Source organism: Corticium candelabrum, chromosome 10 (assembly GCF_963422355.1).
Source record: "Corticium candelabrum chromosome 10, ooCorCand1.1, whole genome shotgun sequence".
NCBI classification, from domain to species: Eukaryota; Metazoa; Porifera; class Homoscleromorpha; order Homosclerophorida; family Plakinidae; genus Corticium; species Corticium candelabrum.
Genome location: NC_085094.1, coordinates 5681026 through 5697769, shown reverse-complemented (window position 1 = coordinate 5697769; position 16744 = coordinate 5681026). Strand labels below are relative to the sequence as shown.

Here is a 16744-nt window from a genome sequence, read left to right as displayed (position 1 = left end):
TTTCTTTCTGCTGGGTTTGTAGGTCCTATTCCCATCCTGTAACTTCAGGCTCTCCAGGGTCGTCATTTCCACCTCCTTCCTTTGGCAAACTTCTTCAAGAGGTTAGTGCTGTTGGAGATTTCTATCATTGTTCTAATGTAAGTTATTTTGACATGTCATGGTGTCCATCCTCAAAATAGTTTTGTTGTCTTTGATCAGGAAGGGTGCCGTTTGCCATTGCAATTGAGCAAAGCCCTGCTGAATAAACCAGAAATCAGTGAGTCTCGTCGACTACTCTATTTGATCGTGTGCTATATGTAGTTGTGTTTGCTAGTAAGTATTGGATTGATCTGGGACTGTGATAATGCAGATGTTGAATCAATCAAGGCTGTTATGTCTGTCATTGGAACGTCACTTAATCCTACAGACGTTAGACAACTGAGTGTCTATAGTACCTTGTAGTTGTGATTGCTTCCTTTGCTAACAGATGTTTAATATGGCACCAGAGTTCACCAAGACGACTACAGCATACAATCTTGTGGGGATTGTTGCATACTACGGCATGCATTATTCGTCATTCTGCTTTCATACTAGTCAGAAGTCTTGGGTTTACTTGGATGATTCTCACGTTCGAAAGGTTGGCTTTAAACTTCTCTCTCTCTCTCTCTCTCTCATAAGTAACAATCACTCTTCACACTGCAGGTGGGACCAAAATGGTCTTCTGTTGTGAATGACTGTTGCAAAGCTCATTACCAACCTCTCCTCTTGGTCTATGCTTCTTCCAATCCCAAGTCTGTTCGTACAGACACAGCAATGACAACAGTGACAATACCATTCTCTCACTTTCGACTGAAAAGTAGTGAGCTGTCGTCCTCTTTGTCTTCTGGTGAACACAGCCTCGACCACCAAGAACAAAAATCTGTAGAGGAGACTAATCAGGTGGACGACGCTATCCCAAAAGCTTCATTTCAAGAACACGAGTTGACTGAGAATCAAGACAACAGCCCACTGCCTGTTGAAAGCAGCGGTAGGAAAAACATTTTCCGGTATAGTGTGTGATGAGTATAAACACGATCATATGTAACAGGCGACCTGACGAACATATATAGTGATGCCAAAGAGTTTGTAACCAAAGCGCAGCATTTTGAGACACTAGGCAACTTGGATGCTGCACGTGACTGCTACTCCCAAGCCACAGGTGAGAACGGGTCCAAACATTTCTGGTGCCACTGAATTCTGTAGTATGTGTTTGTACTAGATCACTACACTAAGGCAATTATGATGTCACCCGTTCATGACTCATTACGATTCGATCAAAAAATCATACGCGACCGGTGTTTTCAACGTTCACGAAGCCTCTCCCTCAAACTGGGAGTGCGCAGACAGTCAAGTCTGGAGTCACCCTCCGCCATTCCATCCATATCCCACACAGACGACAGCGGAGCAACTGCTTACATTGCTCAACGGCCATTGCCGGTCGTCAGAGAGGGCATGCTAATCGATCTGACAGATGACGATAGCATCGGTGACTCTGGAAGTGACAGTCAAATTGTGATACCACAAACAGGCAAGTCATTCACTAACTACGGTACGTATTCAAACATGAGGCAATGTGTAATGGTTGATATGTTTGCAGTCGCCCTTTGCAAGCAGTTGTGTCAAGAGGCAGACGAACTTATCAAAGAAGCTCGAAGTCTAGAAGTCGTGACCAATCTAGAGAGAGCGCTCGATTATTGTGCTAAAGCATTCAGTATATTCCCTGCATCTCGTACAGTATTCACACTCTAGTGACTCGGTTTATCATCTCTTGCAGCGACCTACAAGAAGGCACTCATGTTCTTACCACACGACGACCCGTTACGAACAGAAGTACAACAAAAGTGCGATCTCTGCAGGAACCAAGCTCGTACTGTCCACAAATCCATTCAAATTCAGAAAAAAAACGACAGCAACTTGAAACTACAAACACGGGATGTGTCACCGTAAGATGCTCGTTCTTGATCTAAAACTAAATGTATTTGATAGTTTCTATCATAGAGCTCCAACGTATCGTGACGAAAAACTAGGCTCAAACAGAATGACTGTGGGGTTGGATTCTCAGTCTTCGAAGAGAGAGCAGTGTACAAAGTGTCATGAAATGGTACCCTGGCTCAGAGACGGGTTGTGCTCTCTTTGTCGTATGAAGCATAAAGGACATAAGACAGCTCCTACCAGCAGTGCACATATGGTTAGAGCAGACATCAGTGCTGCCAATTCGTAGGTATATGTTTGTTTATACCAGAATGTAAGCGGTAATTTTCACTGAACATGTCGGTGGTATTTTAGTGTAGCCATTATTGTTGTATTAGAACAAGCACAAACTTTGTGCTGTTCTGATGTTATTACCGGTGGTAGGGATTACATACTATGAATCAATGTTTGCAAACGTGGCATACTGTGTGTAAACAGTGAATCAACATACAACTTTGTATGATAAATAGATGTTATATTATACTAATAAATAATAATATGTTTTAATAAATTCTGATAGCTAGCTTTGACTAGTATTTATTATTATTATAGAGCCTTAGTCATGATGGACGTCATAGACTGGTGAGTAGTCAACGGGGGGGGGGGGGGAGAGCAAATTGTCCAATCACAATTCAGCAATTGTGTTGTGTCACATGACGTTCACATACTAGGTTGATCGCTTGTTGAATGATGAGGGTCGCCTATGATCTTACACTGTGGAACAAGTTTGTCAAATACTTCAACAGTACTTTAGCGATTTGAAGCAACAGGTCCACGACCATAGTGATAAAAGGGGGAGAGGCTGGCTGCGCGAGACTAGTAAAGACTGGCATTGATTTATGGCAATTTATCAATTGAGGTCAATAAAATGTCTTGCCACACGACAAGATATAAACACCTCCAGCTCACTACTCTTGCATTCCCTACCCCATTTGGGTCAGCCAGCATATCACATGTAGATGCATTACAACTACAATATAATGTACAATATATCATATTATATATCTACACTTGCAGATTGTGGCATGTAGGACAAAATACTTCAGTTACATAATACTCTACTCTGCCTTTCTTAACCAACTATTTGTCTTCTTTCTGTGCAAGTAGGCCAGTGGAGCCTCGCTCAATATACAACCTGAAGTGGGGTACAAATCTAATCAATCAGCGGAAAGCCGTAATCATAAATATTTTCAGGCAGAAATTTGTACACACACACACACACACACACACACACACACACACACACACACACACACACACACACACCACACACCACACACTAACCCACCTGGTAAGGCGATTGGCTACGAATTCCTTGTATCTTGCAAGCTCTTCTTCTGCAACAACAAGCTGGGTTTTCAACCTCGTTCGCTCCATTTCCAATTCATGCTGCAAACGAAATGGGAAATTTATACACAACACTACACAACCGTTCTCGGCATCTAAAGTTACAAACAACACCCAACAACGAATTGCTTTGCAACTTGACATCTGCCAGTACCATAGTCATTAACTAATATTGCTAATTTTTTATTAATATCAACACATTATTATAGCAATAACAATTACAGCCAAAACCTTCCAACAGCACCAAAACCAACTACTAAGTTAGTAGTACAGTACTCACACATATGCTGGTGCTGATGCATGTATTACATTGTACCTGTGTAGTAGCCGTAAATTCCTTCAATTGTCGTCTAAGATCACTGAAGCTTTTGTCTGGTTTTGTGCTTCTGCTACACAATGTAAGCAAACTTGTCATTCTATATGCTCATCATAACCCTATGATCTCACAGCATAATACATGCTAATGTAAACATTGCAATACACAATATTACTTGATAAAAATAAGTTTCATTATTTATTTGATCACGTGTTACACAGTAGGCGGAGTGAGTCATCTAGTAGGTTATGTTATGTGACCATCTTCAATACTGTGTGTACTCTAGCGGTTCACTCCTCAAGTAACAATAGTATACAAAAGTAATGAGATATCCAGGTTGTAGATTTGACAAGAAGTACTCACCTTCCCAGGTAAGAGTCCAAACCTGGGACACGTGACAAACTAGCTTCAGCCTAAAAACGAACCAAACACCTTCGTACAAGCAAGTGCACACAACTGAGAGAACCGATGATAAATACCTTACGATGAGCTGATTCAGATGCAAGAGATGATTGTAACTCGCTTATTGTCTATCAACATCAGTGGACAACAAGCTACTCGACTTACACTCATCACACACTCTCGGTTGTGCCATTCACACTATACCTTCTGTTGCTCCACGAGTTCTTTGTCTTTGCTCGAAGAGCTCATCGCAAGCTTCCGATCCAACTCACTACGAGCTCCTTCGACTATCTTCGCCATCTCCTGCTGCATCTGATGTACCACACGACGATGATGTTCAGCAGCAGCGAGAGACTATTTAATTAACAAACAATCGACTGTCGTGTGACCGACAGACAGAAAATGTATGTATATTGTAACTGACCTGCTCCTTGGCTGCTGACAAGTCTAGTTTGGTTTTTTCTAGAGCGCCTTGCAGTTCTCGAACATTGTTACTCTAGTCATGATTGTGTTAGCCACTAGTGCATTCCAGCTTTTAAAACCATGCAAAATACGCCCATGCACTGATACTAAATTCTTTACATTCTGACTACTTAGATCAACATCGAACACATACAACAACAGACATTTCGTCTAGAAAACACACGGTGTGTGGCCTTGGCATTATAAACATTACCAGCAACATTCCCATTATTAATGTTTTAAAATGAGAACCATGCAAAAAGCCTCAATGTGTGTGTGTGTGTGTGTGTGTGTGTGTGTGTGTGTGTGTGTGTGTGCATGTGCGTGTGGCGTGTGTCTGTGTGTGTGTGTGTGCATGTGCGTGTGGCGTGTGTCTGTGTGTGTGTGTGTGTGTGTGTGTGTGTGTGTGTGTGTGTGTGTGTGTGTCTGTGTGTGTGTGTGTGTGTGTGTGTGTGTGTGTGTGTGTGTGTGTGTGTGTGTGTGTGTGTGTGTGTGTGTGTGTGTGTGTGTGTGTGTGTGTGTGTGTGTGTGTGTGTGTGTGTTATTGTGTCTCAGAAAATACAGAACCCATTGCTGGAGTGTATACAGAGAAAGAAAAGAATGAAAAAAGAGAAAGAAAGCTATTCGACTCCACAGTATTTCTTTAATTAAATCACTTCTGTCTAAAAAAAAGCTCTACCTATAACATTGCCACCACTTTACCAACTTGTATGTCCATAAAGTAACATAATGTAAACAGCCTACCCCAGATGATTCTAATTCAAAGCCAGAAGGAAGACTAAACTCTGTTTCATGTGGTTCCGATGCCTCAACACCCATATCAGACAACGTCTCCTGTAAGAGTCTAAAACCATCGAATTGCTATATACTGCAAAGTAAAGAGAAAAACATCATTGAATCAACTGACTTGTATGAAGATCTTAATTGGTTATGACGATGAGCAACAGTGTTCATTGTCTGCTTTATTTCTTTATTTTGTTTCTCTAGTTCGTGAGCACGATTCTCGTGTGTCGCTCTGATGTCAGAAAACATTGCTTCAATAAAGTGTTTCAGACTAGATTCTGTGGTACCGTCACTGTAGCCACGCATACCACTGACAAACTTCTGTCAACATCACAACATAATACAAACCCCACCAAGTTACCATGCAGCTATGAATGTGACTAAACCGTCAGATCCTGAATGTATCGCTCCAAACGCTGTCGAAATTCGTCCATCAGATGAGTAAGTTTGTTCTCCAATTGAGCTTTTTCTGCCTTCACACTACTCAAACTCACTAGCTCCTACACAGTACAGACATGATGTGTGTGTGTGTGTGTGTGTGTGTGTGTGTGTGTGTGTGTGTGTGTGTGTGTGTGTGTGTGTGTGTGTGTGTGTGTGTGTGTGTGTGTGTGTGTGTGTGTGTGTGTGTGTGAATTGGGTTACCTCAGAGGTAGCCTCCAATTTCTGTTTTGTTTTTCTCAGTGCCTTTCTTGCTTCAAACAATTCAGTTTGACTGCTGCGACTAAAAGCATTGCATCTTGTTCACACAACATCATTTACTGCCCAACTGTTTTGACTACATCTGTTCTTCTCTCTTCCTGATGTCTTGTTCGTATTGTGTTTTCAATGCATACAAGTCAGAGTTCTGATGAGCAGACAAGTCTAATACCTGCATCACATAAACTATTCAGATAACACTGACACAGGCTTAAAGTAGCTAAATCTTGCCTGTTTCTCTAATTCGCGTTTCTCTCCTTCCAGTGCTGTCACCTTCTGCACCATGTCCATCTACAAACATCATACATCACGTATTTATATTACTGTTACTAATCTACAAAACACCACCTTGACAGCTATAGCTTCCGACATGCTTTGATTCATTGCTGCTTGCAATTTGTGCACTTCGTGCTCTGCAGACTGTCCATATTGTTGACGATCAAAGGCTTGGGATGTCAAAGCTTCTTCTTGAGCCTGAGCAACACAAAGTATTAAGCTAGTCTTCCACGAGACTTTGCCGTTAATGTACAAACCCTTAGTTTGTCTATTTCAGATTTGCATTGATCATTAAGTTGCGTGAGTACTGATTTAGCATTGACCAAGTTGATAATTTCCATTCCTAGTTCTTCATTCTTTCTTTGCTGTACGTGCGTACATCTCAATGAGACAAACAAACTACATTTGAAACTATTCCTGGATAATACCTCAGCCTGCAATTTCTCCCTAATAGACACGTAGCCAGCATTAAGAGCTATGTGTTCGTCTCTTAGTTCTTGCTTGTCGACTTCCATCTCCTTACGTTTCATTTCGGCATCTTCGGCTGCCTGAGATGATTTCTTGATGTCTTCATGGAGAATCTCAGTCTCATTTTTCAGTTGCAAAATCTATATCGCAACAATGGCTGGACAAAATGTATGAGCATAATAACAGAGTTTAAGTTACAGTACGTAACAATATATGAACACACGGTGCAAGCCGTTGTATATTCAATGCTTGTACTAGCTAACAGTACTGATATGGCAATGTCAATTCAACGATATTTTATTGACAGCATCACAATGTTTATATCCAACTAATAGGTACATGAAGTCTACAGACATACTTAACATTGTGATCTACCTCGGTTTCCAACTGATGTTGTCTTTCCAATGCTTCTTTCTCCGACTGATTCTTTTCCAGCTGCATGTCGATGAGAGTCTGCGCTAACTGCATTGTTTATGCACAAATAAAGTGACATAGACCGATGCCATATTCTGTAGCATCAATGACCTTCATCTTTTCTTCTTCACTTTCAATCAGTTCAGATGAGATTTTTGTCTTTTCTCGGCTCATTTCATCATACTGCTGCCTTAGTCTACCCACAGTCACTTCCAGCCTCATGTTACCCTCTCTCAACTTTACCTATGTAAATAAAATTAATTAACACTAAAATGAAATTCTTTGTGTGAATCTTAACTCAAACTCACAACATCTTTTTCTAATTGCAGTGTGTGGTCTTTCCCAGCAAGACGACTTGTTCCCCTCGTTCCACGACTTTCTTGTCTACGAGAGTCACTTGGACCAATCTCTCGTTCTCTGCCACTATGTTCTGTTTTGTAGTATTCAACAGCAGTTCTATACTGAGCTACAAGTTGCTGAAGAACATTTAAAATAAGAAACATGCACTCATCAGTGACAGAAAAAAGAACAACCTTAGCATCTTCTGTGTTTTCTATGGGAAAGTTTTCAATCTGAGCAATACGCTGTGCAATACGAAGCACATTTTCAGATACTTTGCTGTTTTGTGGTTTCAATGTGCAGAGAACGTATGTGACACTGTTACCTCCAAGCACATCAACCAGCAGTTGAGTCAACTTTGAATCGCTACACAAAATATACCAAAAAAATCACAAATGTTGCAAAGAAAAGACTAGACAAAAAAACTTGTAAATCTACAAACATGCAGAGAAATTAATTAATAAATAGTATGCAAACACTATGATGCATGTGTACAAGCTACAGCTACTTTCAGCACACTGACTCATATCGAACAACTTGTCTCGGAGTCGATGACATCGATTCACATAAATCGTTGACCAAACGTTCAAACTTCAAAATAGAGTGACTTAAATGAGGTCCCTCGTGAAGACGAATTGTCTCTGATGAAGCAACAAGTCGTTCAGCGCCAGCCAAACAAAACATACTGAATGTCGATGAAACACCAAGCTGCACAAACAATGTCCACAATACAATCCGATTTCAATTCACATTCCTCAAATGCATGCAAGCACCTGAGACATATGGACAGTGAGTATGAGTGTGCTAAAATGCCTAACCAATCCAAACTCTCTCTCATCGTTTCTTCTCCTCTCTAAACCCTCCAGAAACAACTCTCTACACTGATCTCTACTCTCCACTGCGACACGCGTCAGATTGCGCATGTAGGGTCCCCTCAACATGTCGTATTCGACGTCGATCACCTCGCTGCTGGTTGTCTTCGCATCTTGAGGACGGAACAGGTCGCGAAACGTTTCGCTGTAGAGCTCCGTCATCGTCATCTCAAAGCGCGCAGTTCTGCCTCTCATCGTACCGAACGTATCCGAGAAAAACGACAAGAGAAAACCCTCTTCGAATGTCTGACGCTCGAGGCCGAGAGTGTAGCTCTTTCCCGACCCTGATTCACCAAATACAATAAGAGAAGCATGGAAACCAGACAAAAATTTGTTGACAAGATCTCCGGTGATGGCTATAGTTCTGTAGACGTCGGAGTTCCTTTTCTCTGGTCCGAGAACGGAGGTAAGAAACGGATGGGTCAACTGGGATAGCTGCAATGGCTGATCGATGTCGGCATGGCGTGATGGTAGTAGACGAGCGTGTACTTTCACTTTCATGCAGTCTTTAGCGGTATACAAACGCGACGGATATTACTCTTCTTGCTCTGTTGACAACATTCGACTGCAAACACAGGACAGTACACTGTACGGTACCGGTCGCGTAGGCGTGGCTCTCGTTCCACGTGACCGGTTGGTGTGTGTGTGTGTGCGTGTGCGTGTGCGTGTGCGTGTGCGTGTGCGTGTGCGTGTGCGTGTGCGTGTGCGTGTGCGTGTGCGTGTGCGTGTGCGTGTGCGTGTGCGTGTGCGTGTGTGTGTGTGTGTGTGTGTGTGTGTGTGTGTGTGTGTGTGTGTGTGTGTGTGTGTGTGTATGTGTATGTGTGTGTGTGTGTGTGTGTGTGTGTGTGTGTGTGTGTGTGTGTGTGTGTGTGTGTGTGTGTGTGTGTGTGTGTGTGTGTGTGTGTGTGTGTGTGTGTGTCAGCCAGACCGAAAGTCGGTCCAGCCCTATACGTTTAGAGTACTGTACGCTACTCGCCAAGTCTCGTGACTTTTACAAAGTCCCGTTTCGTAGAGGCTCATAGCTGAATTAATTAAAAGTATTTTAGCGCTGTACGTCAGTCTGCACCTCTGACTATACGCATATGCCTTTCAAAGATTCTAGTTTACTTCTGCATGTGAAAGAAGTTTGACTATCCATCGCGTGATGTTCAGTCTGCCATTGCCAACTAGCTCTAGAACTGTATACTTGTAGGCAAACGCTCTCCAAGCGAAAATGCTTCTAACGAAGATAGCCATGTGTGTGCCACTTTCTACAAATTTACAAGTTTAATTAGCGATGCATCTCAAGAATAGCGCGATGAAACGGTGAAGACTTATGTCTATTCTCAGTCTAATATGTAAAAATAGTGGGATGAAATATCATTATTACTACACTTACTCGAGATGTCCCGTGGACATCTGTATGTCTGTCTAATTATTAACCGGATAGGTTATCATCAATTCAGATCTAGATAACATATCAAGTACATACATGCTAGATGGTACAGCACAGCTAGATTGTACAGCACAGCTAGATCGTACAGCACAGCTAGATCGTACAGCACAGCTCTAAAGAAATTATCTTTCCTGCTGCTCGCCCTAATCATATCACTAACGAAGATGTGTCAAGACAGTATCACTCTGACACATGTCCTACCCTTCTAATTCTATCGTTTTCTTGCTCAGTCTATTTTTGAGCAACTACTGTATCTACTACGGACGAAAAAGTTTGCTCTAGAGCCAGTTGTTGGCAAGTGTAGCAGCATTTTCGTCTGCGTGACGCTTTCTCACATAACCGAATGGTAAACAGTCGGCAGTCTTCCAAGTCAACGCAGCCTGTGAGAAAATATATACGAAGCATGCACTGCTAGTCTGTGACTGCGTAGCAAATATGTTTAATTTACAACATACTAACCAATCCGTAAGTTTGTTTACCTGGTTGTTTTCTCGATACGTCGCTCACACACTCTGACAGTGAACAGATTTTGAAGTTTATTGGTCTCGATTCTCTATCGCAATACCTTTTGGGCAGTAACGAGCCGTTGGTTTTCTTGCGACATGTCGTCGATCTGGTCTGCCATCCCCAACCGCACGTTACCGAACACTGCACAAACAAACTCCAGCTCGGACAGTCTAGTAAAAAGACTTCGGTATAGTTACCGATTGCCAGCGTTCTTCAAACCATACTCCTACTGGACACGAATGTCTGTTGCATGTCTGTACACCATGTGGCCTTTTCTTTTGATCGCATCGACTGCGTTCCATCTTTCTCATAAATTTCGGATTGATATGCATTACGCAGCTAACTTTTCGCTTCCGAACTCCTTCTGTTCCACAGCTGCGACTACACGGACTCCAAGACCCGACACTCCACCTGTAGACACATAGGCATGACTAACTACATTGTCAAACTCAATTAGTTAACTAATAAGAGAGAGTCGATCGGAAGACACGTACATTGTTGTAGTACAAGGCTGAAAATTGCACGGCCTACTCAAGTCTGTTCTGTTTATTGATTGTGTACAAAGGGTTTTCTCCACGTCCGTGCTTGTATTCGTGTCAAAGCAGACAAGTCGACGTGTTTGCGCACCCCCACCACAAGCGTGCGAACAGTTACTCCACGTGGTGTAACGCCATCTGTACGGCGCACTTGCTTTCACTCCATGAGCATCAAGCAAAGATTCGTACACTTGATATTGATAGAAGACTTCGCAAACAGGAGCTTGAATGATAACCTACCAGCACGGTATATACACAACTTTATTACTCTATCAGAATGTACTGTATACGAAAGTCTTACCATGATAACTAGAGCTTCCGTTGTCGGCCCCTTGATGTGTATGTTTTCGGATACTCCTGGAATTCTACTGTATTGGATGATTGTACCGGCATGGGAAAAACGACCGGGTTGAGAAATCTTTAGTTCGCCATTAATATAGAAGCGATTGTTCCGTCCACTTTTTATCGCTTAGAGAAAGCACAGATTACAGCAAGAAAACGTATAACACCTACTATACACACACCGTTTTACCTAGATAATTATCGTGCCCTGCCAATTCTTTAACATAGACGTTGACAACTCCTAGTGGCAGTAAAAATATTTTATGATATCCTGCATGTACACATAAACAACTGAAAGCGAAGTAGCGAGCTCTCGTGAAATATGTCAAATACCGAAACCCAGGTTGCGTCGTTTGAAGACGGAAGCTACAATTCGACATGATGTGTCATTAGCACCACAAACGTCGCAGGAGTGTCTAGTAGCATTCCATTGAACCACTCCACCGCATCCAACACTCTTATTAATAAACGAATAACAGAAAATGAATATTAATAATTTAAAATTTTATTTTAGAAATAAATTTAAAAATAAAAAAATTTATATAATAGCATTCGTATTGCTGACGTACTAGGCACTTTCCTTTAATGCAGACACCGGCTTGTTGATATGTCGTCGTGCATGCTGTTCCATCCGGCACGAACGGTGACAGTACCGCAAAGAAATTGTTGCTGTCCGGTTTGCAAGTCAGTTTGCATTTCTGGCTGACATCTAAAAACATGCAGCATACATATATACATTATATATCTTACCAGTTATCCCATTGCAATTGTTTTTGTGATTGCCTTGAGATAAATAGAAAACCCAATTGTAGTATTTTCCATCGAAATGCGGCTTGTCGTTGAACGACGCGCACGCGGTCTCTTTCGCGTCGTCAGAACCAAGCGGGCAAGGCTAAGACACAGTTTGAAAACCGGTAATTTAATTTCCAAAAACCTCTGCTAATTGTATACTCGCAAATTGCAGATCTGATACTGGGTCCTATTTCCGTAACAACCTTCTTGGTTTCTGCAATATCTCATTACAATACCAATTTAAGCAAATAGACAGCCTCTTCACTCACCCCAAACACCGTCTTTCTTTGTACCTGATTCCTTGAGAGCATGTGGTAGAGCATGGACCATACTCACTCCATTCTGTCCACGTTCCCGGCAAACACTGACCGTTCACACAGAACTGAATCAAAAGAGCAGTCGAAATTAAACGCCGAAATGACAGAGTTTGATATCACCTTTTGATTGCCGCAAGGAAATTTGTCGGAACGAGAAGTCGTAAACAAAGTGCAAACGCTAGTCGACGAGGATGTGCACCACACGCCAGCACACGAGCTATTCGCATTCACCTATAGATACGATAGCACTCAAACTAAAACTCTGCGTATAGACGCGAATATAGCGATTGACAGCTGACGTGTTCACAAGATGTCGCTGTTGCATCTAGGAGTAATTCTTGACACAACTTGTTTCTTGAGTGTGACGCTATCTGAAGTTGATTTAGCGTCACTGGAACATTGTACAAACACTCTGCGTCGTTCCATCTTCAATAAATCAAGTTTAGTGTACGGTACGGTAACGGCACTTTAGCTAGATGCACTTTGACCGAAATTGTTATCAATTGGTTTAGCCAATTAATTAATTAACTACTCTTACCGAAGAAATTCAAGTAGCGATTTGTTACTGCAAGACGACCATCCAATAGCAGGAGAGAATCCTGAGAGATGCGAGCCCATCACCCTCTTGTTTTCCGGGCTGTCGCACCCAATGTCTTCATCATGCATTAGGCCCAACCTAAAAAACATTTGATTGAACTCTCTAGTTTTTAGTTTTAGTTCTTGTGTCATATTTTAAATGCAATATTCGTGTTTAATTAATGTCTTGTCGTTAACTTAAGTACAGTGTCTTCCACGTCTCGTAGAATCTTTGTGACAAAGATATCCGCTTTCTATATTCTTGTCGTACAATACAAATCATCACGAAATGTAAAGCATATACGTACGTGTGCCCGATTTCATGAGCCACTGCGGCAGCGAGATGAGTACCGTCGTCTCGTAGGATTGCACACTTCGAATGCTCTCGACATACCCCGGACGTGAAAGCCAACCCACCATACGTAGCACAAGTTGCACTGCTTCGGATGCAGAGATCGTTTCTAGATACAGCCGCAACATAAATTAATTAGCAATATCAAGCAAAATGCTGTATGTAGCAACGAACAAACGCTATGTGCATCTAGACGCGCAGTTTCAGCTAGGATCCATCAGAAAAGTACTTTGTAAGAGTCGCGTGACTTGACGAATACCGTACTCTTGACTCACTTCCCGTCTGAGCACGTTCTGGAATGTGCCACGCCCCTGGTGCGACCCAATCGCGAAGCAGTATTTGCATTTGGCGAAACCTAACTTTGCGTAGCCAGTAGCGACATCTATATAAATAGCTACGTTCCGTACGCCTGTTAATTAATTAAACGATAACATAATATATACAGACTATTAAATAAGGAATTTGCGATTACGTGAAACGACAGTACGATTTTGTAAATAGAAGTTCAATTGCAAGCAAAAATTCGTAATACTAATTGCCGAAAATTCTATCAGAAGTCTCATGGCTGCGTGAAGCGAGGGTTTACAGCTTTAATTATTAGTAATCTAGAGGCTAGTATACCTGGTAAAGAGAAGTGCTATGTCGTGAGAGGGCAAGCTTGGAGTCAATGTCGTTTTCCAACGGCAAAAATTTTTGAGTGTGCGTTTGGAGTCTTTTGTGATCTCTAGGCCGCTCTCCCTATCCGATTCTAGAATGAGAAAGTACGAGAGTACGAGCCGAACGTCAGTGCTGATCGTCTCGCTCCGGAAGAGACCAGCTGCCTGTAAAAAGATTAATTAGTTAGTAATATCAGACGGATTTGATCGGTCTCTAGCTAGTAGCATAAACCTCTTGCATTGCAGACAGAATGTAAGGTGGCAAGTTTTGTCTACCGTATTTGATCAGCATAGTCTTGTCGGTCACAACGACGGTTTCGATGTATATTGTCGATGCTCCCAATTTGCGCATTTCTCGGAACGGCACCAGACTGGCAGAATCGTCCATCGTCATTCTGTTGGTGTCTTTTTCTTGGAAGCTGCTTGCATTTCCTGAAATTAAAAACAAATCATGAGTTGTTAGCTAATTCTGTATACATCGCAGTGGAACAACGTATCTATACCGTTCGAATTCCTACACATCCGTTGCATTGTAAATGTTGTTAGAACAACATACCTCACGTAAGTGCCGTGAGGGGTTTCTTTCAACAGCGTGCGCTGCGTGTTTACAAATGGTAGAGGGCGAACGTTCATTTCTTTGTTCTTCGTAACGAGGAAGCCGTTCTAGAGACACAGAAAGCAATAGAACAGTAAATTGCTACTAATTAGACGAAGTCCTTCAACATGCATCTCAAGAAGAAAAATAGAGAATGATGCAAACATTTGATGTGCTATGCTACTTGCACGCGAGTATTTTTCAAACTAATCGTGTAAATATGTGTCTACAACAAAAGCTTGTCAACCCGTATACACTAAGCATGCAGCTAGCACTTACTAGCCCAAGGCAGGTGCTAAAGACAGCAAAAGAGGGACGCTCTCCTTCGATGGTTCCGGTGTAGTAGCAGTCTAGTCGTGGACTGATCATTCCGATTGAAACGTTGTTTGATATTCGTCGCTCGACTGCAAAATGAGATAGGAAGAGTCTCTTGTTAGGCTCGAGAAGAATCGACCAGGTTTTGTTGAAAGCCGAAAAACGAATGCGAGACTGCCCGCTCGAGAGTGACGTCGGTACGCGAATCCGAACAGTGTCGTGAATGCGGAGACTACATGATTCATTTCCTGATCCTAAAGCGAGGAAGAAAGCATTATAAGCACCGTGCAGCACCAATTTAAAGACTAAAGCTGCTCGTTTAGATAACTATAATACATGAACGTATACCCGAAAGTCCCTCGACAAGGGCATCACGGTACATCAGCAGCAGACAAATCGAGGAAAAGCGACCAACAGTACACATATCACCAACAATATGGCAACCAGAAATAAAAAATCTACTAGCTCGTACTAGACTCGATATCAATCAAGTTTATTTTATGGTTGCCGTTTTCATGGTGATGGAAAAAATAAAACTGTGATCACAGGCAAAATAGTAGCTGCAGACAAAAAAATGGAAATCAATTATTATCTAGAATAATTCAGTGTGATTAAAGTTCCTGTTTTGTTAAGAATTATCATGCACTTAATTATTGGCATCTGTTCGCAGAAGAATTGAAAACAGTGTGAGGGTTATTTCAACACAAGCTAATTGGTTGATGCATACTTGCTGTGTTGGTTTTTCCTGTTAGTTAATTACTAAGCTGTACAGGCGACGAAGCTATCTTGCTTCCACCTGTTAGCCTCAACCATTTCAATTCGAACAAATCACAAACTATACGCAAACTGCATAGGATTTGTCATTGCATTTTGTCTGTAACACAAACTGACACACCTATAGCTATCGTGTCGTCACATGCAATATATCTTTTTACTAATACCAGCTGTGTATACAAGCACTGTCTAGATATCTCTGGTTGGGTAGTCAATTTTCATGCCAATCGTAAAGGAACGACGTCACACGTAAACCAAACACTACAGATAATTATAATTTTTCATATCTAAAACAAAGGCGTTTCTCCATAAAATTTGAATAACATAATTTAATTAAGTGAGAAGCTATCTATACTACAAAAGTGAACTAATTAATTCACATTGACACAAATAACAAGACCATCCGACTAGTAAACCACACTATGCATGCAGTATAGCCACTGGCAAGAAAAAGTTATTTTGCATTTTCATCTCTACACGAAATTGCAGAGAAGTCGACGTGACTGATATGATTATACATTTGCATATTGCAAGCACACGAAGCTTTCCCAAGATTGAAAGATAACAAGACTTAGTAGAACAACAACCAGAAAAACATGCATGCACATTCTACAAACTGAACAAACTCCCAAGTTACTTCATTTAGGAGTTTTGTGTATAGACGTGTAATTACGCATGTCGCGAGTAATCTCTTGCAACTCGAGAGCTCCGCCCTTTGTTGCCTGTCTGGTCCGCCTCTTTTTCACCAAGTAGAGACCGTAGCCTCAGGTGTCAACAGAGACATTAGTCTGATATGATTACGTGTTAGCGCAACAGTGCAAAAACAAAAGATGAAATGTACACAATTCCGCCTTTGCGTCGCCTCAGGTAAGCTCCGGACTTACACTGATTGAATTATTCGCGTATCACCTAATAAAATATTAATTACGTCGTCGCGTGACACATGCTAGCTAGAGGATGGCAAGAACAATGTAATCGATTGTGTTGTTGTGCATCGTAATTAATTAAGTTATTAGTAACATGGGTGGCAGAAATCCCTCGAAAGGCTTGGTATCAAGGTAATAATTATTGACCTAGACGCAGTGGCCTCCAACTGTCAGCGAGGTTCTACGTTATGACATACCGCAATTGTTCTACTTACAGCCATTTTATCTTAATAAAGTGCCGCCAACAGCTGTAATTG

At 41.7% G+C, this 16744-nt stretch overlaps 3 protein-coding genes across 4 annotated transcripts in view; 1 reads left to right on the top strand and 2 right to left on the bottom strand.

Moving 5' to 3' along the window:
* LOC134186257 (inactive ubiquitin carboxyl-terminal hydrolase 54-like) overlaps positions 1–2405 on the top strand; it is a 3463-nt gene extending 1058 nt beyond the window's left edge. The window contains exons 7-16 of the mRNA XM_062654170.1: positions 23–137; positions 199–256; positions 314–408; positions 467–616; positions 682–1006; positions 1067–1177; positions 1238–1546; positions 1616–1729; positions 1793–1961; positions 2017–2405. Of these exons, the coding sequence (XP_062510154.1) occupies positions 23–137; positions 199–256; positions 314–408; positions 467–616; positions 682–1006; positions 1067–1177; positions 1238–1546; positions 1616–1729; positions 1793–1961; positions 2017–2239 (1669 nt within the window). The 3' untranslated portion in view covers positions 2240–2405. The remainder of the gene's footprint in view (positions 1–22; positions 138–198; positions 257–313; positions 409–466; positions 617–681; positions 1007–1066; positions 1178–1237; positions 1547–1615; positions 1730–1792; positions 1962–2016) is intronic.
* Positions 2406–2695: 290 nt separating this feature from the next.
* LOC134185677 (kinesin-like protein KIF3A) lies at positions 2696–8923 on the bottom strand. 2 transcript variants are annotated; one of them, XM_062653526.1, is made up of 22 exons: positions 8266–8923; positions 8016–8200; positions 7687–7858; positions 7462–7629; positions 7265–7396; positions 7115–7201; positions 6700–6879; positions 6529–6636; positions 6344–6469; positions 6227–6286; positions 6079–6167; positions 5942–6020; positions 5686–5799; positions 5424–5620; positions 5261–5360; positions 4479–4550; positions 4259–4408; positions 4132–4182; positions 4016–4065; positions 3653–3722; positions 3278–3378; positions 2696–3124 (listed from the first exon to the last, which is right to left on the bottom strand). In XM_062653526.1, exons 1-22 carry the CDS (start codon positions 8863–8865, stop codon positions 3070–3072), a joined length of 2946 nt encoding a protein of 981 aa, XP_062509510.1. In that variant the 5' UTR covers positions 8866–8923; the 3' UTR covers positions 2696–3069. The 2 variants fall into 2 exon arrangements, with proteins under 2 accessions (XP_062509510.1, XP_062509509.1); XM_062653525.1 differs by having other exon boundaries at positions 2698–3124; positions 3653–3725; positions 8266–8921.
* A 946-nt stretch (positions 8924–9869) lies between these two features.
* LOC134185323 (A disintegrin and metalloproteinase with thrombospondin motifs 12-like) lies at positions 9870–16708 on the bottom strand. The gene is made up of 20 exons (XM_062653105.1): positions 16703–16708; positions 14434–14540; positions 14381–14391; positions 14110–14309; positions 13843–14042; positions 13178–13330; positions 12832–12969; positions 12593–12719; positions 12414–12524; positions 12270–12358; positions 12136–12190; positions 11935–12076; positions 11754–11893; positions 11518–11641; positions 11375–11455; positions 11144–11310; positions 10801–11078; positions 10504–10717; positions 10279–10447; positions 9870–10179 (listed from the first exon to the last, which is right to left on the bottom strand). Exons 1-20 carry the CDS (start codon positions 16706–16708, stop codon positions 10031–10033), a joined length of 2661 nt encoding a protein of 886 aa, XP_062509089.1. The 3' UTR covers positions 9870–10030.
* Between the last annotated feature and the right edge of the window lie 36 nt (positions 16709–16744).